The sequence below is a fragment of the Galeopterus variegatus genome, unplaced genomic scaffold (genome assembly GCF_000696425.1).
Source record: "Galeopterus variegatus unplaced genomic scaffold, G_variegatus-3.0.2 Scaffold254, whole genome shotgun sequence".
In the NCBI taxonomy this organism is placed as follows: Eukaryota; Metazoa; Chordata; class Mammalia; order Dermoptera; family Cynocephalidae; genus Galeopterus; species Galeopterus variegatus.
Genome location: NW_007726365.1, coordinates 179,400 through 206,084, shown reverse-complemented (window position 1 = coordinate 206,084; position 26,685 = coordinate 179,400). Strand labels below are relative to the sequence as shown.

Genomic DNA, 26,685 nt, shown 5'->3' with positions numbered 1-26,685 from the left:
AAGTTTGATTTTATTCCCCCTAAGAAAAACCTCTCCCTTTTCTTTAAAGTGTAAGGTTTATTTTAAAAACCCAAACTACAAAGTTTATCATTTTTACTTCTGTTGAAATGGCATAAAAGATAACATACTATTTATAACTAACAGAGACAGGCTAACATCCACAGCCAGAAGGAATCAATGAATAAAATTCATTTTCATTTCATTAAGAAATCAGATTGTAAGTTTAAATAATGACTTGATTATAGACACCATTATGCGATTCCTGGTAATAAGACTTGCATCAATGCAATAAACAGAATGTCATTTCTTAGTGGCCATTGGTTACTTAAAATTAAGGCAGGCAGAACTAAAATGGAAAACAGTCATTTTGTTGTAGGTATAAACAAGTGAATGATTTAGAAAATTATTCATCTCAGCTGCCACAAAGCATGACGTTAACATTGGGGTTGATTGTACTTGATCTGATCTGTTCATGGAAGGTAATAATTCTACTTAATGTTGAACCACTGTTTTTACACAACGCATTTCATTTTTCACTAGAAAGCTGGTTGTGAAAGAGCACTGGACTAGGCATCCTAGCACTAAGTCCTAGGCCCGGATCTATATCTACTAGCTGGAAAACCTTAGGCCAGTGTTTACACCTCTCCGAGCCTCAGTTTCCCCATCTGCAAAATGGGATTAATAGTAATTCCTGTTCTGCCTACCTCACAGGGCTGTCGTGAGGACCAAATGTGTTAGAGTATAAACTGTAAAGTACTGTCCAAATGTGAGATAATATGCTTAGCATCCTCAGCTCTCTATTGCAGAGGATTTAAATGTATTTCTTTGTGCGTGCGTGTGTGCGTGTGTGTGTGTGTGTGAGAAGGACAAACACATGTATTAGCTTGAGAGGCATATCGTTTGTGTCCAGTTAACTTTGCAAACCTGTGGATATTTGTGATTCTGACAGAGGGGTTTGTGTTGTGGCCTAACATTTGCTGGGTGAGGTGTAGGTTATGCCTATATGCAAATTAAACTTTGCCTTTCATGAATACTCAGAAATCTCACTGGTTTCTTCATTTAATTCTTTTCCCATTTTTCTGCATTGTCTTCTTCATAGGAATAAGCTCTTTCAGATATTCTTTTACTTCTAAAGTTCAGTGAGAAAAAACAGTTTAGAAAAAGCCCATACTGCAGATACTACAACAGAGAATTTGGGAGACCTCAAAAAATATGAAGAATCGTCTAGTCCCACTCTTTCCAGTGCTTAAATCTTTCCTGTGACATCCCCAGCCCATGTTTGACTACTTCCAGGTGTTACCAAACATAGGTCTGGCTGCCTGCTGCCAAAGAGAAACAAATATCTTGAAAGTCAAATGTTGTTGAAAAGGGGAAGCGGTTTTATTCAGGAAAGCTGGAGGAGATGGCAGATCAAACCATCTCGCATTCTCAAGTTAACCAGGGGTTTTTACAGGGCAAGAAGTGGGAAGTGAAAAGGAGAGAGGGGGGAACGTGAACTGTGGGGCTCCGTGTAAGGAGCCAGGTGCAAAACCTTGCCAAGGCTCCATCTGGTTTCTGTTCTGGTCCTTGATGTTATCTGAAGGTCCTGCAGGATTTTGATTTGCTTTGGGGTGGAGTCAGCACAGCTTTATTGATGTCTTCCTTAGTCTCTCAGGATCTGGATAGTACATGCCTCATAGCAAGTCTGCAGCTGCAGCCTGACTGGAAAACAGCTCTACACATATGTAAATAATGTCATCCTGCCCCCAACCAAGCTTCAAAATATCAAGTAACCAGGGAGAAAGAGGGATCTCAGAGAAACGCGTGCTGTCAGCCTTTATGCTCATCTTATATTCTGCTAGCAAGCATATACTCCTGTTTCTGGGGACTCAGCCCACAGCCTGCTCCAGCCCTGGGGCAAAAGGATCAAATATGATTAAACATGGGGATCCTGCTGTTACAATTCCCCCTTCTCATGTTCCTTCCTCAATCTCGACGGGGTATTTCAGTCTCATTCACTCGAACACAAACGCAGAGAACTCACTACTGTCCAGAACAGCTGAGTTCATGCCACGGCATCTCTGCGCTCCTGAGCGGGCTGTGGGAGAAGAGAGGCTGCTGAGGCAGAGTCCTGGCCCAGCAGTCACTAGCTCTGACCTTGGATGGGCTCCTGAGATGTCTGAAGTTCAGCGTCCTCATATATAAAATAAGACATTTCTATCCTAAAATTACTGCAATGGTTATGTGGAATAATATACAGTCAGCCTCCATACTCATGGGTTCTGCATCCGTGGATTCAACCAATAACAGATCAAAAATATTCAGAAAAAAAATTGCATCTGCACCAAACATACACAGACCTTTTTTTTTTTTCTTGCCAAAGGGGTCCTTCCTGCCCAGTTAGCTTCCTTTTCCAATTCTGAAAGGAGCAGTCCAGGCTGCTGAGAACTCAGGAGCCCAGGTTCCTTCCACATTACTTGGCCGCCCCACAAGGCACTGTCCTTACCTGCAAGATCAATCTGGGTCCTGCTCTGTCCACGCTCCAGCTGGGTTCAGGAATAGAAAAGAGAACAAGCTCAGGACAAGAGACCTCCTTGAAAGCAAGTGATATGGTGGTTGTGCATTTACTTCTGCTCCTGTCCCTATGCAGAAGCCAGCCACATGGCCACACTGGCCCCTAGATGCCTATAGAGCCCCTGAGCTTTGAAGGGATTTGGCAACCATGAGAAAGGAATAGAAAGCACATGACAGGGATTGCGTTTGAAGGATTTTTGGAAATCTGGAATTTCTGCTGTGAGTCCCTTGTAGAAGCTGCCGTCCCGATTACAACTGAATGAGGAATAGTGGCGTCTTTTTTCAACAATGTCCCAACTTCTCTTCAGATCGTACTCACTGACATATAAGCAGCTGAGGTGAGGTATGAGGAGGGGGGATCCTACATGTCTTTTAGTAAAGAATTTGGGGGGGTGGGGAGCAGAGGGATTCTTCATTGTGACTGCCATTCTTTAAACTCTCCATTTCCGTGCTCTTCAAAAGCCTCGTAGTTTTCTGGAGCTGGGAGCTGGGCTATTTCCAGGTCACTGGATTAATTTTGCTTGGAGCCTGAAATGGCTGAAACAAGTATGTGTGTAAGAGAGTTATTTGGAGAAGAAATAAGCCGAGTCTGCTCCCAGCCCCATCCTGCCCCACGGAGCCCAGTCTCCTGAGCAACTCTCCCCCCAGCAGAGACACCTGTTCTACCAGGGGAGGCCCTCAGAGGGACTGTGGCCAGGATACCAGAATGTGCAAACTGGGGGACTCGGGATCCTTAGGAATCAGTTTGGCTGGTCCCAATCTGCAATTGTTTTAATAAAATAACATAGAAGAGCTTTGAAAGTACCTAAGTACATCGCCTGTAGAAAATGTAAGTATCACTTTGTAAAAATTTCGATTCTGTGTAAGCTGGGTCACAATGCTAGCATATAGGATGGTACTTCAAAAAGTTCGTGAAAAAATAGAATTAAAATATAATATGAATCTTTCCATGAACTTTTTGAAATACCCTCACATATTGACTGAGGTATAACCAGTCCACACATACAGTGAAGTACTTGACCCTTAAGTGTACAGCTTGAGGAATTTTTACACATCTCTATACCCATCTAATCATCCCCAAACCAAGCACCTCTCCAACCCCCAGAAAGCCCCTTCATATGCTCTCCCAATCAGTACCCCATGCAAAAAATCAAATGTATTTTTGCTATAGGTTATGTTTAAAAGAATTGGGAGTATTGAAAGAAAACCACTAGGTAGAAGGTTATTCCTGGGGTTTCAGCCCCTGCTCCATTGACCCCTCTGAGCCTGAGCTGGGCCCTGAGAAGGAAGAGAAAGAAATCAGCTGGTGGTTTTCACATGGCCACAGAAGCCAGATCTGTGGCCATCTAGGCAGGCTCAATGAAATGGCAGGGCTGCTGTCCAGAATCCTTGGGGGTCATTGCTATTTATAGGCAACCTTTACAGTTTGTGGTGGATGTTCCAAGAAAGGCTATTTTTAAGCGGGGATATGGCCTGCTGGGCCTCCTGAGTGGTAAATGAAGCAGGTGTGGACAGAAAGTGAGACGGTTTAGCCATCTAATTCAGATGGCCTGATCTTGAACAGAAACCTGATTGTTACTGTCCCTGAGTCCAGGCCCCCGACAAGTTGGAAGGAGGTCCCTCCAGCCCCTGGCTCAGGGGGATCTGAGTAGCTGCTCGGGAGAAGCAGCATTAGATACTTTCCTCCTCTCAGACCCTGGCTTGGGGGATGATTCATTCTCAAGAGCTAACAGAGGCCGCAAGGATGGTGGTACTGAGAGAAGGGAGAAGCAAGTCCCCCAACAGGTGCGCAGTTGCCCCTGCTGGCCCTTCCTCCCTGAGGCCCGTCCTGCAGGGCTGGGCAGCCTCTCAGGCAGGCCGCAGGCTCCAGAGCCTCTCTCTCAGCCCTGGGAGAGGCAGTCTCTACCTTTCCTCTTCAAGGGGGAGGGAAACATTTCAGAGAAACAGCAGGTGCTTAGAAGAGCTCAGGGCCCAGTGGCAGAAGAGTCAGGGCTGGCCTTCAAGGGCACAGCTCCCAGCAAGTATGTCCTGAGGTCTGAGACGGGGTTGGCCAGATGGACCCTGCGGCCCCACCCAGCCCGGAGCCTTTTCAAGGACAGGCCCTGCCAGCTCCCATTACACTTCTCGGCTGTGCGTACAGCAGGACGTGGGAGACTCCGGCTTCAAGGTCAGTGAGACCCTGAAACTGCTTTATTCTTCCTAAGAGAGGGCATTGCTAGAGCCAGTGTGAGGGGCCTTGGAGGGGTGGGCCTCCACATCGAGGATGGTTATGGGAACCTCACGAATGAGGAAGGATGCTAACTCGCTGAGGCAGCAGCACGGTGTCTGTCCTTGGCTGAAGCTCCCCGTTGTCCCTGCACATGGGCAGGGACAGCTCACAACTGTAGCAGCGCTGTGCTGGCAGGGCCTCTTTTTGATAGTGAATGAGAAATTTTCCTTTGTGGAAAGAAAATTTTCTGAATTTTGGCACTGTATTTGGGACAGCTTTAAACCTTGAATTTCTTTCTGTTGTAATTTACAGAGACAACTTCACTCATTTCTGGGAATATTTTTCTCAGCAGCATCAAAAGAAGTGCAAATCAGTGACTTGGGATGAACTAACTAGAAAATTAAAAATTTGAGGCCCTAAAAAGGAGCTAATGAATTACTAATAAGCCCAATAGCTGGACCCAATCTAAACTGGTTAATATTATTGTTAGAGATTCATTTTTGAAATCACTAATATGTTGATATTGAGCCAAGTGACTGTCTCCAACCCCCACCCTACCCCCAACCCGAGACTAAAAAAAAAAAAAAATCCGTGCAAGTGGCCTAAATGTGTTTCTGTGTTTCATCTCTGGCAAAGCTCTCTGCTTGTTTGCTTGGGTCTCGGGGGGTTACTGTCAGTCCTGTTCTTGTCCATCGAGTGGGTAGCATCTCTAACTTCAAATGCTCTGCTTCAAATGTGCAGAGAGTGACATTTGCCAAACAAAATGAAACCCTTCAGTCTCCTCAGTGCTGTCCTTTAGACCTTCTGCAGCGTTGCCAGGCTCCGTGACCCCCCACAGTGTCAGCCGGGATCAGGCGAGGTGGCAGCCAGTGCCCTCGTGACAAGGCTACCAGTTAAACCGGTGTGCTGTTTCCAGAAGGACCACTTCCGTCTGCAGCTCTCACACGTTCTCTTTCTGAACTCGTGTCCTTGGCCTCTCTGGTGTCTCGTGGAGAAGAACGTGACAAGAGGCTCTCCCGACCGGCTGGCTCCTCTAGGAGAGCTGAGCGTGTGGGGCTGTGTGAGCACTTCCTCCCCTGCATTCCCAGGCACCTTCTCCACAGACCCCAGACTTCGGAGTTAATCACATCTGGGGGTTAAGGCTCTGTCCCAACAAAGCACAGACTGCCACACACGCCATGGACTCTGCCAGCTTCTTGATCAAATCTCATCCTTAGAGGCCAGGTCGGCATTCCTAAATGGGTGGCTGAGGAAGGCCCAGGAAACCATGGGGTGGGAGACGGAATGGGGAACGCAGGGCTTTCAGAGGCAGGAGGGGGACTGATTCTGAGACAGGCTTTGCCCCTAGCTCAGAGGCCCTGGGTCTCCATTTCTGCCACAGCCTAGAGAAGGATCCATTTGTCTCCCCAGAGGAAACCACCAGAGCCTGTGACAAGCACCCTGGGAGCTCCTGCTTGCTGAGCCAGGAATCCTCCAGAGAGCCAGGTCTGAAGGTGACTGTTGGAGGTCACACCCACCACTGCCTGGGAAGCCTCAGAGAATCCTTCCCCTGGGCAGGGAGGAGGACAACCCCTCCTTCACAGCAGTTCACAGGACTACATGGCTCCCAGCTTCCTATTTTCTTGAAAACAATTTACCCTTCAGAGACAGGTCTGGTAATGGTCCCCTGTCTCCATCACAGAGAGGCCTAGGAAAGGCACCTGTTTTATAAGGAAGGACTCTAAATATGTACATACTGAGTAAAACAGAGATGGCACAGGGTGTGCATTAAGATTGACTGTGTATCCAATAGTTCTGAGGTAACTCGAACTCTTTGCTCTTAGAACTGGGAGGGGACAGCCATTTCCCCTTGGCCTAGGAGACTGGAGTCATGGGAATTTGCAACAATCCTGCCAATAGTCATCATTTTGTGAATGGGGAAACTGAGGCTCAAGAGAAGTTAAGTGACCTGCTGCAGGTCTTGGTGCCAGCACATTGGTAAGCTGGAATTTGAACCCAGGCTTGTCTTTAGTCCTGTACTCAAGTTCCTTGCAGAATCCAGCACCTCACATGCAGCCCTGCACTGGCCAGCAATTGGAGGGAAGCCACCCTTGTGGCTTAGAACCTAGGAGTGACACAGGGACTCCACTTCATTAAACTCCCAAGACTATGGAAATGCATTTACCACAGTAGCTCCTAGGCACAGGATTGTCGCTTCAGAGCATGTGACTCCTCCCAGAGACCCAGAATGTTACAAGCTTGTTCTCTTTCCTTGCCCTCAGGCTCCTGCATGCTAGGGATATCTGTCTGCTCCACTCTGACACTAGGTGCCCAATGTGCCTGCTGTGCCGTGCCAGGGATGCTGGGCCAGCCTGCCTTCTCTGAGGAGCTGCGTGCACTTGCTTTCTCTCTTCTTCCCTCCTCTCTCTTGCCTATGTAGAAGTGGGGGTTGTAGAAGATGAGAAGGGAGGCAGTCTCCAGCTCTCACCCTGCAGAAGCGGTCTGCCTCAGTTTCTCTAACCTGGACCACCTCTAGGACTCCTGATTTGAAAAGCACTGTTTACAGTGTCTGGGCTAAAATTGTGCAGAATATCTGGGCCCCAAGCCAGGGAAATCTTTGTGTGGGGTGCAGGAGCACAGCCTGATGGGGAAGGTAGCAATATTGTGTTCGTTTCTACACTTGCCCTCCGTTAAAAACATGAACGACTGCACAAAGACTTTTTGACAGTGTGCCCAAGAGCTGTATGACTGTCTGTCCCAGGCAAAAGTATTAGGAGTCCAGGTCCTGGTGTAAGGGTTTTTTCTGGTTCTGTGACATCCTAGAATGTGGAGGCCTTGGGTTCTGTCACTGCCTCAATGCTAAGCCTCCTGGTTGTCCTGAATATCCTGGATGGAGATGCCATGGGTGTCTTTCTGCCAACTCAGAGTTATTTCTGGTCCAGCTGTTCTTGGTGTCCTCGTGTCTGAGCTCCTTGCGGCCTGAGGGCAGGTGGAGGCTGGGGGAGGACCATATGTCAGCTTTCCATCCAGAGAGTCACCCCAAAACACAGGATGTCCTTGGGGTTGGACCAGCTCCACAGAACACTCTGAACAAATTCTCATGGCTTCAGTTGCCTAGGCCAGGGGAAAATGGCTGTTCCTTCCCAGTCTAAGATAGCAAAGGGTTCAGGTTACCAACTGGATACATGGTCAACCTTAAGGGGCACCTTTGGCCCCATGCGAGGCCCATGTAGGAGCTCAACAAGTGCTAGTTAAAAAAATTTTAAAAAGACAGGAAGATTTGACTGGTTATGCAAGGATGGAAAAGAAATTCCAGGCAGAAGGACACACCCGAGCAAAGGGCCAGAGGTGGGAAAGTGGAGGGTCTGTCCGGTGGAGCCAGGAAGTCATTGGAGGTGCTGTGCAGAGGCGTCTGGAAGAAGAACTGGGAGCCTAACTGGTTAAATCCACTCTGTGAGCCCTGACAGTTTTCAGAGGATGATCAGTCGATCTGAAAGTATGTGCTTAGGCACATTCTGGAATAAAGTCTTTTCCTCAGAGAGATGACAAACTAAAACAATTAGATGAAACATGTTAAATGCTAAAAATGCAAGCTAAAATCAGCAAACATTTAGAGAAGGGGCAGATCAGTGCCGGCTGGGATCATCAGGGGTGGCTTTGTGGGGGGAGTGATGATCCCATAGCCTAGGGTCACTGGGGGAAGGGACTCGCTTTTATTCAGTGCGCGCTTCAGCCTATGCCTTCATCCTCACAACATTCGGGGGAGAGGTCTCATCATGCCTGTTACAGAGAAGCTGCTGCTGAGGCTCGGGTAGGACACAGGCGGGTTCCTCCACCCAGCTGGGCTTGGCAGCTGCCTGTGCGTGGGAAGCTTTTTCACAATATACATTCTTGCAGATATTCATTCAAAAGGCAGAGCCTAGAAATCTGGAATTTTTTTTTTCCCTTTTTTTTTGTCTTTTTTCGTGTCCGGCAACGGATCGCAACCCTCAGTGTTGCGCCTGTACCAGACCGGGACCGGCAACAGGATCACAACCCTCAGTGTTGCACCTGCACCTCGCTCAGCCAGTGAGTGGGAACCGGTCTGTATGTGGGATCCGAACCCTTGGTGGGAGCGCCGCCTCGCTCCCAAGCGGCGCACTGTAGCAGTGCGCCACCAGGCCGGCCCCCGAAATCTGGAATTTTAACACACTTCACAATTGACTTTTTTTTTTTAGCTTTTTGCTTTTTAAAATTATACAGGTGATATATTTGCTTATTTTCACAAGTGATGCAATACAGAGTTCCATAAAGAGAAAACACCCAGGGGAAGGCAGCAGGCCTGAGAAGTTCCTGTGGTTGGGCCTACGGAGAGAGGACCCAGGGCCAAAGGAAGGGAGGGTGCGCAGGAGCAAGCTGCAGGCACAGGAGGGTTTCAGAGTCTGGAGGACAGGCGTGGGCTGGCTTGCTAGAGATGCACATCCCTCAAGGACCAAGTGCCCCTGCTTGGCCAAGTGTCACACTCAGGACCAGAGGGGACCTGTGTCCTCAGGAGAGAAGGGAACTTAGACAAAAGGTTCCATCTTGGCTGAGCAGACTCAGGAAGGCACTAGGAGACGGCCTAGCCTAGGAAGTGGCCTGAGTAAGGGGTAGCAGAGAGGGGCCCCAGACCAAAGGGCCTCTGGGAAATTAGGATGAACAATGTGTGACAGACGGTGCCATCAAGTCCTTTTACTTGAGCAACCTTGAAATCATGTATGTAATGGGTCCTGTCTGCTTGGCTGTATAAAAGGGCGAGATTTCTTTCTGTCTTTGCAGTCTCTTTAGCAGATTGCCTGTGATGTGCACCACTGGTTTAAGGCTTAATCAATAATAAAACTGTTTTCTTTCTTTCCTGTATTTTGTGGAGAAGAATTGCTGGGGTGGCAGCTCCTCGTCTGATTCCTCCTTCCCCTCTTGCCTGCTCAGTCTGAGAAAGACCCCTTGAAAAAAGGGAGGACACATGTTTATGCTCTGTGCTCTGGTGGGAGGCTCCCATCTGTCACCTGTGGGGTAGCCTCTGCTGGGTTAGCCGTGGAAACCCCTGAGGATGGGAGCAGCAGGCTCCCAGAGGTCAGACAGCGGGTCATGGCCGAAAGGTCAGGAGCCTGCATTGGGCTGCCCTGGCTCAGGAGCAGCTCGTAGAGAATAGGAACCTGAGCAGGGAGATGCTGAGAATGAAATCTGCCAGCCACACTTAATTGCTTTTATTAATAGGATTTCAAAATTCAGTGTTGAAAAGAGATGCATTTAGCTTAAAGTAAGTTGATTTCTTTTAAAGTTTGATCCAGCAAGCTAGCTCACAAAATTGATTCTAAATTGGCTGGGATATAAGGCCTGGGGTTTGGTGGCAGATTAAAAAGTGAGAAATACTCAAGGCAAAGGAGCAAGGCTAGATGTGTAGCTGCCTTGGGGAATGGCCCAAGGAAAAGGACATTTTCCCTTATAGCTATGCATAAGGTCTGAAAAGGGGATACCCAGGAGGCTGGTAAGAGTTCCTCCTGGAAATCAAAGCACTGCTCACAAACAATTATATGAAGTCAGAGAAGGAATGTTTATTAAGCAGCTACTTTGTGCAAGGAATTGTGACAGGTAGAGAGAAGTTCCTGTCCTTGATGAATTTACCCATCTGCTGGGAAGACAGTACAAACAGCGGGGAGCTCTTTAACATGACAGGAGATACATGGCAGTTGAGTTCACCAACAGATGTCACAAAACTGTGCAGCACAAGTGCAAATGAATGAGCAGCTCATGAGTGAGGTGGGAACTCACCTTGGGCTAGAAGGAACAGGAGGTTTTGTGGAGATGGAGGCACCAGGCCGTGGTATAGTCAGGCAGGAAAAGGTGGACAGCAAAGTCCAAATTGAAAGGGCAGTAAGAAGCAAGAAACTGTAAGACTTTTACTAAAACAATTAGTATAATTTATTGCAGTAGCACAAAAGTGCAAACAGCAGACCAATATTTTTAAATTATATATATATATATATATATAAAATATAAGAATATAGATACAAATGCATATATATAAGTATTTTTTTCAAGTTCAGATCCTGCAGGGTTTTAGAGCCATCATTCTGAATGTTAGTCTGCCCACTCTGTCCTGGGTGTTCTGGGCCCTCATGACAGTCCCTGAATGTGTGTGTGTGTGTGCACTTGTGTGAGGTTTCACAAAATTCCTAAAATGATCTCATTTAGTTGATATTTGCCTTTTTCCCAAAAACAGATCAAAGCAAATGTTTTCCTTTGTCTTGTCTCGTGTTCTGAGTGGACGGGGGAGGAACTAGGGAAGATGTAAGGACCTTCTGCCAGAGGTTGTGAAGTTTTCTGCAAGTCCTCCGCAGCACAGGCCAGCAGGATGCTTTCCACTCACAAGTCACTAGTGAAATGAGATACAGTCAGTGTAACGCACCGTGCCTCACGGAAGTCACAAGAGATTGCCCGACATAATTGCCTGCCTCACATCAGTAACATCGCCTGCCCCCCTCCGGCCAAGTCCTGGGGTTCCCTGGCGTGGGCCTCAGTGACTCTTGGAGGGATGAACACAGCATCTGTGTGGGCCTGTCTGCCTGCCTGCCCCGACTTGCATAGGTGCTGACATTCTGATGATGCTGAAGGTCTTAACCTGGTTGTAAGACAAAGTGGAGTCAGGCACAGATGGCATCTGCTCAGGACTTCCAGAAAGCTCTCAGACTGCCTTGAGAACACACTGGAGTCTCTACAGTACATACACTATGTGTCTTGTGAGGCAACTCTATTTTAGGCTGTGCCCAAAGGAATTTCAGTTTTGAAGAAGGAAGAATTTTGGATAAGATAGTCTCTCTTATCAGAGTGGACTGTGCACTGTAGCCGCTCCCAAAGGATGCCATTGTGGTGACACATGAGGCTATCAGCAGCTTGTCCTCAGACACTCAGCTCCTCCTTTTCTACCTACTGGCTTCTCCTAACCCTAGAAAAAACTCACCACCAAGGCACATACCTGGAAGATGTTACTTTATCACAGTGCTCTCTCTGCAGAAGGGAAAACAGACCATGTGATTCTTCATGTAGTGATTCCTTTGTGTGGATACACATCCCCTTTCATGGAAACCCACCTACTGCCTCCTTCACCTCCCCCCACTCCTCCAAATAACACTTCTGGATGATCTATTCCTTACATCCTTGCCTGCCTTCCACCTTTGCCAACCTAATGGCCATCAGGAAGACTTACACTTTTTCCCTGGCTTTAGATCAAGGAGTCAAATGCCAGCTATGGTAGCTGTGACATCAACAAATGATGGCTGTCCAAAGAGCACCTGTGCCAAAACTCTCTATCAGCTGCCACAGGCTTTGACAGCCTGGGCAGGTCAGAACCATTGGCAAGACCCAGAGGAGGGGATGGAGGGAGAACCTGGCTACGACTGGGACAGTGACACTTTCTGGCAATGTGAAAAGAGCATGTGATGTGGAGTCAGACGGGTGTGCATTTCAATTCCATCTCTGTCACCACTAGCAGTGTGGCCTTGGACAAGGCATTTAACTTTATGGAGGTTGTCTGTCTTCATCTATAGAATGGGGACAACAGCATAAAATGTGCCTGTAACCATAGTGTACAGCAGGTACACTATGGTCACCCATTCTTTTCTCCTTTTCTCCTTCTGATGAAAATGTTACTCATTTGGGTAGAGGCATGCATCGAAGGCCCGAGAGAGAGCTACAGCTGAGGTTCTCTGAGAGTTGAACAGGACCTGGGGAAGTTCTTAGAGTACAGCATCACCACTGTGTAGAGCAGTCTCCAGGGCGGTGCTGGGCAGAGTGGAAGTGGCCCATGGCCAGGCCTCAGCTTGAGTCTTATGAAGGCTTTGAAAGAGTCCAGGAGCCAGCAGGATGGTAAGGTTGAGGCAGGACAGCTGGCTGGGAGGGAAGAGCAGCCCTGAGGTTGGCCAGCAGGTCAGAGCCCAGGGAGGAGTCCAGCCAGCAGCAGGCATGAAGAACGGGGGCCAACAGAGTGTGATCACGTCCACCTCTATCAGCATCATGTTAGATTTCATCACAAGCCATCCTCCCCAGCCGCCCCACCACCTAATGGCCTCACCATCCATCCAGTTGTTCAGAACAGAAATCCCCGAGACACCCTTGGTTTTTTCTTATCTTTCCCCTCCAAACCATTAGCAAGACCTATCAGTTCTGCCCAAGAGTAGACTGCAAATGCATACTCCTTCCTCATGCTCACTAGCTGCCCTGGCTCTGAGCGCCACGGTTCTCACCTGGACCACCTCCGGGGCTTTCTAACTGGTCTCTGCTTGCATTCTGCCCATGCCCCCGAAGCCATCTGCCACATGGCAGCCAGAGCAACCTCTGTAAATGATGAAATGAAGACGGTTCACTCTTCTGCTTGCAAGCACGTCTGGGCTCTTCCTCTGCACCGAGGATAAAATCCAGACCCTTACGATGGTCACGACAGGGCTCCCACCTGCCTCTCCCACTTCCCCTCAGTCTACTTGGCTTTGCTCCTGTGCTTCAGCCCCCCTCACCGTCGTGTCTTAAGACATCCCAGGTTGGTCCAGCTTTAAGGCTCCAGCTTTTCCATTCTCTTTGCCTGGCTAGCCCCTGTGAAAGTAGGCATCACTGCTAGTTTTTCTGAATAATATGCTGCTTATTTCCTTCTTTGCACACATCCCCACCTATAATTATTTTATTTTTTGCTGTTGTTTCTTAACCATCTCCCCCAAATAAATTATAAGCCCTCCAAAGGAGGTCACTGTGTTTCTTTAGCTCACAATCACATCGCTTGCCTAGCACAGGGCCTGGCACGTCGTAGGCTCTCTGTGAGGAGTGATTCAATGGATGGATTCCATGCTTCCTCCTGGGGTTAGAAGCCAATCCTGGCCCACGACTGACCAAATGCTTCCTGGGATCCATGTGAGAGAGCAGAGAACAGGGTCAGCCAGAGCTGAGTGGATGGTGGGAAGGAACACAGCTAGCAGAGATGTCTAGAAGCTGGCTTCCCTCAGCCTCATGATACTCAGCAGCCAGGGTTCCCTGGCAGAGCAGTGCCTGCTCTGTCCTCTCACCTAGCTGCTCACCGTGCACTGAAGGAAAAGTTGGATCAGCCAGCAAAGAACAACTCTAAAGAGAAACATCTGAGAAACAGGTGTGTGCTTTCTGCAAGATGTATGTGAGATGCTTCTGCAATTTGCAAACCCCTCTGGCAGCAGGAGTGGAGCCCACAGTGAGGGTGTTTGGATTCTGGAGCTTCATCCCAGGGAGAAACAACCACGACTGCGCTGGCCCCTCATCTTCTCTCTCCAGTGACCACTGTCCAAGTTATAACATTCAGAGCATGGAGAGAATGAAAAAATTTTTAAATCTTTTCAAGTGAGTTTCAGATTTCCTTTTTGGCAGCTGGCTGGTGTGGGGATCTGAACCCATGACTTTGGTGTTACAAGACTGTGCTCTAACCAGCTGAGCTAACTGGCCAGCCTGTCAGTTTTATTTTTGCTCCAAAGTTTTGTCTGAGTAGCTTCACAAGATGTACTAACTCATAAAACCCCCATGTTTGGAAACTAGGCAAAACCAAATACTGACTGGTTTGGTGGATGTAGATTACCTTTTACATACAAATATCTTCCTAGCTTTACTTTTTTACACCACATGTTATCATCTGTGCAAATAACAAATTGAGCCTTTTCTGAGCAGGGGTTTCAGCTTCAGGTAGTTTTTAATGTAGTATTTGGGGCCTGCCCGGTAACAGGGAAAGGTATGAGACAAAGTAATGCTCTGCCTGTGCAGCTTTTTGAAGACTCACTTTAACATGCAATAGAGACTCAGATTAGTCATGAGGAAAAGTGATTTTATTGCAAGCCTGGCTGTGATGTTTAGAGAGTATGGAGCAGCTGTTCCCAGATCACCAGACTCTTCAATGAGACCCCTATTTCAAACTCAATAGTGAAATTCAATGTCTCTGTGTGCCTTGGAGAAAGAAAAATATAGAGTCAAAAAAGCGGGTATTCTTCTCTTCACCAAAACTTGGAGTCTGTGTCACTTCTGTGCAAGGAATCAAAGTAGGGGTATGAAGAATTTCAGTTCCAAGATTGCTTTGCTTGCTACAACCAAAGCCTCCCCAGGATTACTGGCATGAATCCTACATCATTGCTTAGACACCAGTGCAATGTAGGAACTCTTAGAAGTATTTTCAGAAACTAAAGTATGGATATGTGACATTTCAAACATTAATATTTTGAGCCAGAAACCTACCCACACATCACCCTCACAAGGAGGAAGACCTTTGAAGACCACCAGTGGTTGCAGGGCTCTACATGGAGACCATGACCTCCCCTTCCTCCTGACTCTACTTCTTAAGTTTTATCATCTCAAACAGACTCTGATGTGAGCACATATCAGTGCAGAAGCAATTTAAGGAATTTAAGGAAGGAAAAATAAAGATTAAGACATTTGGGTTGACCCCGGAAATGAATGTGCATCCTGTTAGGTTAGGGAGACCAGGTCCTGGCTTAATTTTAGGCCATATGCCTACAAAGAATTTGAGCAAAGCTTCTTTTACTTTGGAGCATTCTGCAGTAAACCTCAGAGTGACAGCATTGCCTCTCTGTTTGGGACCAGACTGGCGGGTGTGGAAGCAGATAAGGTGGCCCAAAGGATGTATTTTAGTGTTGCCTGCTACACACAAGGGCCAGGAAGCATTGGTGCAGTTCTTTGAGGAGCCCTTGCCTGTTCTTGGAATGATGCTGTCAATAACCTGAATTCTACTAGGGGGCAAAGAAGTACATGTGATGTGATTAATGTTGGGCCATTACAAGTCCCCAGGACAACTTCAAGAAATGGTCAATTCACCTCATCTGTTTTTGTAGTTCAGGCTATCTTTAGGATTGAGAGAATTTTTTGTAGACATTAGCACAGAAAGGTTGTCTGACAATCTGATTTCCGGGGTTAATGTAGAAAAACATCTTCTTAAATGTTTTCAAGGTTCTGGATGCTTTCAATGGAGATATTCAAGTCTGGTAGAGACTTTCAGGTGAAGATCCTGGGAGCAGGAAGTTGATGGACTGATCAGTTTGCAAATTCAATCAAGGAAGAAAGTGGACCACAGAAGGATACTTTCAGAATTTGGTTCACCTTATTAGGAGTTTGTCCTTCACTGGGTGGCCCAGGTTTTCTGCCTCAGCCATACACATCAAGCTCTTTGAAGCAACCAATGTAACTAAGCTTGGAGCATCTTGCAGCTTAGTCCCAAGAGCCTTCCAAATGTTAGGGAAATCCACACTCTTTATTATTTGGGTGTCATGTAGACCAGTGAGAGAGTACTGAGATAATTACTGTCTCTCAGCCTCTAAAAATATTGTTTCTCTGGGCTCATTGTTGAAAAAATCAGCTCATGTTTGTCATTTCTTTGTAGATGAACTATGTTTTCTTTCTGACCACTTTTAATATCTTTGTCACCAATATTTTGCAATTTCTTTATTATTTGTCTAGATGTCAGTTTCTTTTTTAGCCTGGGTTATGTTGTGCCTCCTGAATCACGGATTTTTGTCTTTCATCAGTTCTGGAAAATTCTCAGCTATTTCTCTTCAGATATGACTTTTCTGTTTTCTCTATCTTCTCTTTCTGGGACTTCAATTAGATATTTGACATTGACATTCTATCCATCATATCTCTTAACTTATATCTCATATATTCAATTTCTTATTTCTCTGCACTATATTATGGGTAATTACTTAAGGTATATCTTCCAGTTTATTTTTTCTATCTTCAGCTGTGTCATATCTAGTAGTTCAATTTGGTTCTCTTTCAAATCAGCTTGGTCACCCTTAATAGTCTCCTGTTGCTTGCCATAATTATGATTCCAACACTTAGTTTTATAAACATTCTATCTAGAGCTAATCTATATTCTTATTTGACAATTCCAATATCTTTAGTCATTGGAGGTCTAAATCTGAGGTTATTTCTTCTGTCGACTCATTCATTGTACCTCCTTGTGTACTTGGTGATCTCTGATTGGGAGTTTGCTCTTTGATCTTAATCTGTAGGAATCCAGAGCCTACACTGGATAAATTTCCTCAGAGGGGTTTTTTTGTTTTTGTTTTTGTTTTTTTCCTTTTTGTCTTTTTTCGTGACCGGTAACGGGATCGCAACCCTCGGTGTTGCGCCCGTACCGCGACCGGCAACGGGATCGCAACCCTAGGTGTCGCGCCCGCACCATGCTCAACCAGTGAGCGGACCGGTCTCTATATGGGATCCGAACCCTCGGCGGGAGCGCTGCCGCACTCCCAAGTGCCGCACTCAACTGAGTTCACCACCGGGCCGGCCCATCAGAGGGGTTTTGAATCTGCTTCTGCTGGGAGCCAGGGGTTGGGGGTCTGTTGACTTTGGACCACTTCAGTCCCTTTCTACGGTCCTAGCTCAAGAGATGAGTCCCAGACTCGGATCCTCTGTGCCCCATTGCTGGCAGGCTGACCTTAGTGCTTATTCACCCTCAAGATAACCCCCACCTCCTGGCTTGTTACTCCGAGCTCTGATACAAGTTCATTTGGGGTGAGTGGAGTGGAAGGGTGGTCCTCAGAGATTTCCCCTACCTCTTAGAAGCCCAGAAATCCATCCTATTCAGGGAGTACCTGGTGCACAGTGGCAGAAACCAAAAGAGCACCTGTTCTGTCAAACAGATGGAAGTAGAAATCCTGTTTTTGTTTATTTTTCTGTGTCATATACTGAAAAATATGGCATGGACTTCAGGCAGTTTAGACAGTCACAATGTCTATAACTACCCAGATTTTCCCAAGCAGTGTGAAGAAAAAAGAAAGGGAAGAGATAGAAAAACAAAACAAATGGAAAGAGGGGTGATGGCTCCCGCAGGTCCTTTTCTTGCCTGCTGATCTCTGTGCTGTGGTTCAGGGTCATCCTATGAAGCTGTCTAACCCAGCTTCAACTTCGCCTTCCAGACACTCATCCAAGAGGAAGGATGGCCAGTACCTTCTCTAAGTTGCTAACTGGCCGCAATGCTTCTCTGCTGTTTGCTACCATGGGCACCAGCGCCCTGACCACTGGGTACCTGCTGAACCGGCAGAAGGTGTGTGCTGAGGCTCGGGAGCAGCACAGGCTATTCCCCCCAAGGTAAGGCCAGAAATATGCCATCCCATGCAGGAGACAGTCAGCAAGAGTCCTTCTTCTCGCCTTTGAGGATAACTAAGTCAAATGGAGCAGCACAGGCTATTCCCCCCAAGGTAAGGCCAGAAATATGCCATCCCATGCAGGAGACTGTCAGCAAGAGTCCTTCTTCTCGCCTTTGAGGATAACTAAGTCAAACTGACAATCATTTTTGAGACTCATTAAACCTAGTGACCTATGACGAATACAAGGAAGTGTAACGCTGTCATTCCTGCCCAGAGCTCACAGTCCAGCAAATGGTAATAACAGTGAGAGTTAACATCTGTGGAGCATTTCCTTGTGTGTGAAGCACTATGTGCAGTATCTGTTATTCACCTTTGTATCCCTTTGTGAAGAAATGAAAGCTTACAAAAATTAAGTCGTGCCCTGATTCATGCAGCTAGTTCAGCCAAATGCAAATCCAGGCCCCCTGATTTCAGAGCCAGCCTCACTCCCTGCTCTGCCACCTTCTGGAAAATGTGATGTCATAGCACTCATGTTAAGTATCAGCTTTAAAGGACATTGCAAATGGGAAGTGGAGGGGTGGCATGAGGGGGATGAAAACAGACATGTTTTTTCAGCCCTGGAAATGTGCCACAGTTGAGACACACATGCTGAATAGAGTTTGAGTGGCGTGCTGACTTCATGGGACTCCATACACGCAGGTGTGGGTGAGAGAGGTGACGAAAACCACTGAGGTGTTTCTCAGAGGCACTTACTGTCTCTTGTGGGAATCGGCATCTCTGAGGGTATCACCAGCAACCACCACACACCTCAGGAATTCCCGAGGTGGGATGACCTGTGTCTGAGCCTGTGAGGGTCCTGAATCCCCTATTCATCAGCCCGTGCATATCCCAGGTGAAATAGCACTCTATTTGATTTCTTTCTATGAATCACTCCAACAGATATTCACTGAACACCTGTTTCAATAGCCAGGTACTGTTCTCAGCAAGGCAAAGTCCCTCCTCTCATGGAGCTTGTATTGTAGACAGAGGACAGAGAAATAATTGAATTTCTATGTAGTTCCATATGCAGGGTTTCTAAGCTCTCCCCTACAGACCTCTGGAACAAAAATGTGGCTGTCCTTGAATTTTACCAAAACTTTGGGTTGAAAGAAAAGAAGTCTGCATATAATTTCAATTTATTTCTAATGACTTTTGCTCTTTCTCCTCTTTACCTGAGCCAGCCAGAGGCTCTGGGCTTCTACAGTAAGCATCAAGGAAGGCATCCTTAGGTGGGGCCTGGTCCCTTTCTCTGGCAATTCACCAGGACTATTTTTTTTTAACCTGGCTTATTTAAGTCACGTCTCCTGGGCAGCTCTAGCCAAATGTCCCTGCTGAAGAGAGTGTGGTGGGAGGACAGGCAGAAACCGAGCCCTCTGCTCGGCCCCTTGCCTCGGGGGCCGCAGGCTCAAAGCGACTCTCGCCCGGCGCAGCGCAGACTACCCCGACCTGCGCAAGCACAACAACTGCATGGCCGAGTGCCTCACCCCCGCCATCTACGCCAAGCTCCGCGACAAGGTGACGCCCAACGGCTACACCCTGGACCAGTGCATCCAGACTGGAGTGGACAACCCTGGCCACCCCTTTATAAAGACTGTGGGCATGGTGGCCGGTGACGAGGAGTCCTATGAGGTAAAATCATTGGCAGCAGGTTCCGGAGTGGGGGATGCTCTGGCCATGGTTGGCGTGCACAGCCCCACAGTCCTTCTCTTTCTGTGGGGACAGCTTTCTGCCTTCTCAGGAAAGGCTCCCCTAGAGGGAAGCCAGCTCCAGCAGACCCCCCTGGAAAGCTTCCAGGGACACTGAGGTCCACAGCTTCCCAGAACAAGGCCTCCTGTGCTGCTGCCCGGGTCTCCCTCCCCACAGGTGACTGAGTCACGTGGCAGAGCTCCTCGGGCTTGTCAAGAGTTTGTACAGAAAAAAGAAAAAAAATCTAATGATGTGTGTTCACCAATAAGATATTAAGAGCTGATGTGTTTGTGGCTGCTCTTTATTGGATTGGGGTTGGAAGGAGGGCTTGGTGTGTCTTTAGTCTGGGAATTCTCTTACCTATATACTGATTAGACAGCCATTGTAGCCCAGACTACTGGATTCACCAGGTCTCTTGGACAGATCCCATGACCTCAGCACCCTCACCCTGGAACAGAAGCACAGGATGGTCAGCCACCATGCACCTGTCCCCACAGAGCAGCCTCTGTGTCATGGCAAATGCCTGTTGCCCTCCTCAGGTCCACCCTCTGCACTCTTCTGCTGCAGGGAGTGGAGGGCAGTTCTTAGGGAAGGCAGCCATCAAGAGAAGAGAGGGAGGCATCTTAAATAAATGAGACTGCTGGCTCGTTTACAGCCAGCAGTGCAGAACGCTGGGCTCCCAGAGTCCCAAACGAGAGCTGGCTCCCGGAACCAAAGCCCTCCCCACTTCCCACAGCTCCCAAAGGCTGCAGGATGCTATTACGACTTCTCTTAATGTTACTGTACCATAAAGGATGTCTCTGAAGTTGTTTTTCTTTTTTAGAATAGATTTTGCTTGAGATCATTTGGGCTGGGGAAGGTCTTCACAGAGCGTGAGGTCCCTGCTTCGCTCTGGCTGCTGCTGTGTTCTTTTCTTCTGGTGCAGCGAGATTTCTTGCAAATTTAGTATGTGGCTTAACCTTTAGAACCTAACCTTCCCTTTTGAACACACAACTGCTTAGCCTCTAATCTGGCAGCCCCTTTTATCCCACAAAGGCAAAAACTTCTAGGAAACCCCTTGAATTCTTAACCTCAAGATTTGCTTGCTCAGTCTAATGGCAGCGATCTTCACAGAATCCCTAGAGAAGAGGTTAAGATGACAGAGTTCAGCAGCCCTGCCCTCTCTCAAGGGGCAGAAGGCCTCTGAACGGTTTTTTCTGTTATAGGCTTGTTTTTGTTATCATCATCCACCAGTCCACTCTCATACCCATTTCCTGCGTGGTAGTAGAAGGGCATTACATTTTTACCCTTATGATGAAAAGGGGCAAGTGAAAGGAAAGGCCTTTGAATTGTAGGTGAGCCAATTAGAAAGGACACAGAAGCATCTTCCCTCCTGCAGGTGTTTGCCGATCTTTTCGACCCTGTCATCAAACTAAGACACAACGGCTATGACCCCAGGGTGATGAAGCACAACACAGATCTGGATGCATCCAAGGTAGAACCCCCCTCTCAACCCCCCAACCCTCGCCTCCCTGCCCCCGCCATGCAGCTGGCACTCCTGAGCCCAAGGTCAGGAGAACTTGAGAGAGGTGCTACTGGCCTTGCTCAGATGTTCCTTGAAAGCCCTGTGACCGCTTTAGCACAGTGCATATCCCTGGAGGGCCAAAAGTTAGGAAGGTCCCCAAGTCTGATTTCCATAATAAATACCGCTAGGGTAGGGATGGCCATTGAGAACTTCAAACCTTTCCTAAGACAATTTCTTTTTTCATCCCAAAGCCCCTAGTGGGGGTAATGGATTCCAGACCGTGCAGTATAAAGCGGCTCTGCCCTTTGCTTATCTAAGGCCCCTGCCCCAGGAATTCTGGAATGCGTCCAGCATGTGGATTGCTCGGTCGTGCACAGTGCCCAAGGGTCCCCGGGGAAACTGCAGATCAGCCGGCGGAAACCCACTGTGGTTGTGACAGGCTGTGTTCTGAAGCTGGCCGTGGTGACCCCATGCTCTGCTCGGCAGGTCACTCAGGGGCAGTTCGACGAGCGCTACGTGCTGTCCTCCAGGGTGCGCACAGGTCGCAGCATCCGCGGGCTGAGCCTGCCACCCGCCTGCACCCGGGCCGAGCGGAGGGAGGTGGAGAATGTGGCCATCACGGCCCTGGAAGGTCTGAAGGGAGACCTGGCCGGCCGCTACTACAAGCTGTCCGAGATGACGGAGCAGGACCAGCAACGGCTCATCGACGTGAGTGGCTGGTGAACCACTCGGGGGCTGCCTGGGGAGGGGCTGGACCCAGAGCCCTGATCTGCCCAGGAGGCCTCTCCTAGAGCTCCCAGTCGGGAGCTGGCTGGGCTCTACCCCTGGGGGTCGGTCTGAGGGCTGAGTCAGGCCTGAGGCTTCTATCTGCTCAGTATAAGGAAGGAAGATGCCTTAAATCATACTTGTCAAGCCATGGAAATATTCTATGGACATGATCGGCAGAGGAAACTCCAATATGGAGTCGGCAGGCTGGGGACAGGAGGATGGAGATGAGTGATTCCCTTGCTTGTTGATAAATGGGAACAGGGAAGATGCCTTAAATCATACTTGTCAAGCCATGGAAATATTCTATGGACATGATCGGCAGAAGGAAACTCCAATATGGAGTCGGCAGGCTGGGGACAGGAGGATGGAGATGAGTGATTCCCTTGCTTGTTGATAAATGGGAACAGTTAGATGTGGAAATCCTGTCTGTGCCTGGAGGATGGTCTCCTTGTGGAGTGCCATACCCAAGAAAACCCTGGAAACTAGGAAAATCTAGAAAGGAAGTCCCGGGTGCAAAGCCTGCCTGTTCCTGTGGAGCCAGCCTCTGGTGTCCTGCTGGTGTTGAGTCCTGCTGCCTCCATAGTTTTCTCCGCAGCTTCTCTCTGTCACTGGAGGGGCCAAAACCCAAGTTCTTTACTTATTTTCCCCTTAAAACAGCTAGAACAGGATGGTGTCTTCAAATGTGACTTTTAACTAAGCTCCAAGGAAAAACAAACATAATTCTGTCATTTCAAAAGATACAAATGCCACAAAATATGCCCCATTTCCAAACCAGACAGTCCCACTGTATCGTCTGTGGCAGCTAGAACAGGATGGTGTCTTCAAATGTGACTTTTAACTAAGCTCCAAGGAAAAACAAACGTAATTCTGTCATTTCAAAAGATACAAATGCCACAAAATATGCCCCATTTCCAAACCAGACAGTCCCACTGTATCGTCTGTGAGCCTTCCTGTCCTGGTCTCTGTGACATCAGGCCAACTATTTTCCTGCCCTGTTAGGACAAGGCCACCTCCACCTCAAGCAGCCCCTCTGGTTGTCTGCTTCAGGAACACGCTGCTTCCTGGGCAGTGGCAGTCCACGGTCCACTTCTGGCTCAAGTCTCCAAGTTCTTTCACTTCTTAGAGATTGTAGATGGATTCCCTTCCCATATCCACTTAATTTCTTACTTCAGTGTAACCGTATTTGAATACATGGCACCCATACATCTCACTGTAGAGTATGTACATAGCCATGCAAGAAAAAGCAGTGTACACAGAGCAAGAAAACTGTCAGTCTCTTGACACTGATTTTGGTATATGAAGTAGTATATTGTAGTGACTAAAGGCACAGGCTTGGGAGCCATAGATGTTGAGGTGTGAATCCAGGATCTGCTGCTTCCTAGTGGTGTGATATTGGATAGGTTGTTTTATCTCTCTGAATCTCAGTTTTCCTCACTTTTAAAATAGAACAATCACACTTGCCTCATAGAGTTTTTGTGAGGATAAAAGAAAATAAATTAAAATCATGTAACATAGAACCTGGCACAGAGTGAGCATTAAGTCAATGGTAGCTATTTTTATTTATAGATCATTATTGTACATCTCTAACACTTTTTAATGAAGGGAATGATAATAAATGAACCAATAATGTTACAGTCAGAGAATGGCAGCTGTGTGGAACAGACTTTTCAGGATAACATCCCTCAATTCAATGTCCACTCGGCCTTTGCATCGGGCTGGTGCTGGTGGTGTAGACACACTCCATGGTGATTTAATGATTAAATCTTTCTATCTGGACAGAGCCAGTGGTTTTCACCCTTAGCTGTACACTAGAATCACCTGTAGAGCTTTAAAAAATCTGGATGCCCAGACCAAACTCCATTATAATTAAGTCAGAATCTCTGGGGGAGGGAAACTGGGCATTAGTATTTTTTTAAAGCTCCCAGGTTACTCTAGTGGGCAGCCAAAGCTGAGAATCACCACCAAGAGAACTCAGCCATAATTAGTGAGTTGAAACTTGGCTGTCCGACCCTTGCAGTCATGTCCGATCTCATCAGTCTGTCTTTCTCTCTGCTTTGTCCCTTTTGGCCTACAGGACCACTTTCTGTTTGATAAGCCAGTGTCCCCTTTACTAACATGTGCTGGGATGGCCCGTGACTGGCCAGATGCCAGGGGAATCTGGTATGGACATAGCGTTTGCATGTTTACAGTGTGTGCAGAAGCTCTTTTTCAGGTTGCGTGCTTGTCCTAACCTGAAGCTGCTGTGAACTGCAGTTGACAGCATGCCCAGATTGAGCTAAATGGAGAAGAAAGACTACTTGGAAATGTTGTGTGTGTGCGTATATAACTAAGTATCGTGACGTTTCTAAGGTGTGTGGGAATGGGAGGTGGTTTGCATGAATTATGCATGAGAAAAAAGACTACCTTTTAAAGAAAAAATTAGCTTCATATTACTAACCTCACAGAGAATGTTTTATGACATTCAAATCAAAGAGCAAAAAATGAAAATTAAATATTGAGGATTTAAGAAAAAACACAGAAGGAAGAATAGATATCTAGTGTAGACATATTTTAATCTTGGCCAACAGTCCTCAGTCCATGTTGACTCCTGGACCTTGGTAGATTATTATATAAGAGTGAGCAGCTGCCCAGTTGGGGTGGACAGGTGGGATCTATATAGCAAATGTATGTGAGATCTTGTGTACCTCAAATAGCCTGGGCTGCAGGTAAAACCTTTTTTTTAAGCACAAGATTTTGGCTGAATTTATTTGGAGACAAAATACACTTGTTAGTGTCAAAGACAAATACCATCATAGTGGAATTAGTGTCATCCTAGTCTGAGGAATTAGGGGATTTATATTCTGGTTGGGCAAAAGCATGACATCTGTAAGGGTTGGCATGGGTCGTATTCCTCATTCTGTCGAGATAACGTTTTCTGGCACTTGTTCAAGCACAGTCAGGAGATTAGGGCCCTATAGGAAATGAGGAAGGTGAAATGAAGCAATCAAGCTACAGAGGTAATAAGAATTTTCATGTGTTGAAACAAATGCAATTAACACCCAACACCATATTTCTCTCTTCATTAGGCATAACTATGACAAGACATTTCTCATCTGGATAAATGAGGAAGACCACACCAGGGTAATCTCTATGGAAAAGGGAGGCAATATGAAACGCGTATTTGAGCGCTTCTGTCGTGGACTAAAAGAAGTAAGATGTTATTAGAAATTTCTGAGTATTCATTAAAATAAAATCTCTTTATTTTTCATTCTTGAAAGAAGACACTGTGGTAACTTCCAGGAGGGGGCTAAATTTTTCTGGGGATTAAGGCATTCTCTTGGAGTGGAACTTCCAGGATAGTGCTTCAGAAAGTAGGTGACTTTCTCTAGTTCTGAGAAAGCTCCTATGCTTTCCTCCCCAGTCCAAATGGTCTGGGGAAGTCTGTGGATCACTACTGATTTCCTGATTTCTTTAATATTGCCATTGGCTAGTCTGAGCATGGAGACAATATAAGACGTAACCTGACCACAGACTTACCTGCTGAGAATTCCTGTATTCTCCTACTGTCTTGGCATGAGAAATAATAACACCAATTAACATTTATTGAGAGCTTAGAATGTGCTAGGTGCTGTGTTCAATGCTTTACATGGTTCCTCTAATTTAGTCTGAGCATGGAGACAATATAAGACGTAACCTGACCACAGACTTACCTGCTGAGAATTCCTATATTCTCCTACTGTCTTGGCATGAGAAATAATAACACCAATTAACATTTATTGAGAGCTTAGAATGTGCTAGATGCTGTGTTCAATGCTTTACATGGTTCCTCTAATTTAAATAGACCATTTTAATGTTCTGATATAAGAAGCTTCATGTTCTGTTAAGAAAGTGCTATAAATATATCTAAATTTCATTTATGCCAAACATATGGTATTTGTGTTTCTCCCCATGTTGGAGATCCACTGAATGAATGGGTACTTGGGAACTCTGTCATTTGTTCAGTGTTGTTCTACTTACAGGTAGAACGGTTAATTCAGGAACGAGGCTGGGAGTTCATGTGGAATGAGCGCCTAGGATACATTCTCACCTGCCCTTCGAACCTCGGAACAGGGTTACGAGCCGGTGTCCACGTCAGGATCCCCAAGCTCAGCAAGGTAACATTATGTGACCAGCGGCCTTGTTGGGTCCCACCATGATCAGCTCAGATTGTGACTGCTTTGTGGAGTGAGAAAACGTCACTGCCCATTCCTTAACCCTTACGTTCTCCACCTATAGTAGAAAAACATGAGAAAGTATTAAGTGTGCCTCAAAAGGCATTTGTAGAGTTGGGATAAAAGGTGAAGGGGCTATAAGAAAGGGATGGTACCTTTGAGAATACAACCTTTAAATTCTCCCTCATGTAACAAATCAGAACAGGGGGCAGGCTGCTCTGCTCTGCTCCTGGGGCTTCCTTCCATCTCCTTTCTCTGTCTCTCCTGGTGCGAGTAGATCTCACCTTGGGCAAGCAGGAGAATCACCCAGAGGGCTGGTTAAAACACAGATTGCTAGACCCACCTGCAGAAGGTGCGTTTCTTTTTTTTTTTTTTTGCCCTTTTTTTTGTCTTTTTTCGTGATCGGCAACGGATTTCAACCCTCAGTGTCATGCCCGTACCGGACCGGGACAGGCAACGGGATCGCAACCCTTGGTGTTGCGTCTGCACCTCACTCAGCCAGTGAGCGGCTGGTCTGTATGTGGGATCCGAACCCTCGGCGGGAGCGCCGCCGCGCTCCCAAGTGGCGCACTGTAGCAGTGCGCCACCGGGCCAGCCCAGAAGGTGCATTTCTAACAAGTTTCCAGGTGATGCTGA

At 47.1% G+C, this 26,685-nt stretch overlaps 1 protein-coding gene across 1 annotated transcript in view; it reads left to right on the top strand.

The window, feature by feature from the left end:
- The first annotated feature begins 17,621 nt into the window (after positions 1-17,621).
- The window catches only part of CKMT2 (creatine kinase, mitochondrial 2 (sarcomeric)), a 14,105-nt gene continuing 5,041 nt past the window's right edge, over positions 17,622-26,685 (top strand). The window contains exons 1-7 of the mRNA XM_008566608.1: positions 17,622-17,863; positions 19,332-19,530; positions 20,966-21,061; positions 21,578-21,799; positions 23,934-24,019; positions 24,925-25,048; positions 25,858-25,992. Of these exons, the coding sequence (XP_008564830.1) occupies positions 17,712-17,863; positions 19,332-19,530; positions 20,966-21,061; positions 21,578-21,799; positions 23,934-24,019; positions 24,925-25,048; positions 25,858-25,992 (1,014 nt within the window). The 5' untranslated portion in view covers positions 17,622-17,711. The remainder of the gene's footprint in view (positions 17,864-19,331; positions 19,531-20,965; positions 21,062-21,577; positions 21,800-23,933; positions 24,020-24,924; positions 25,049-25,857; positions 25,993-26,685) is intronic.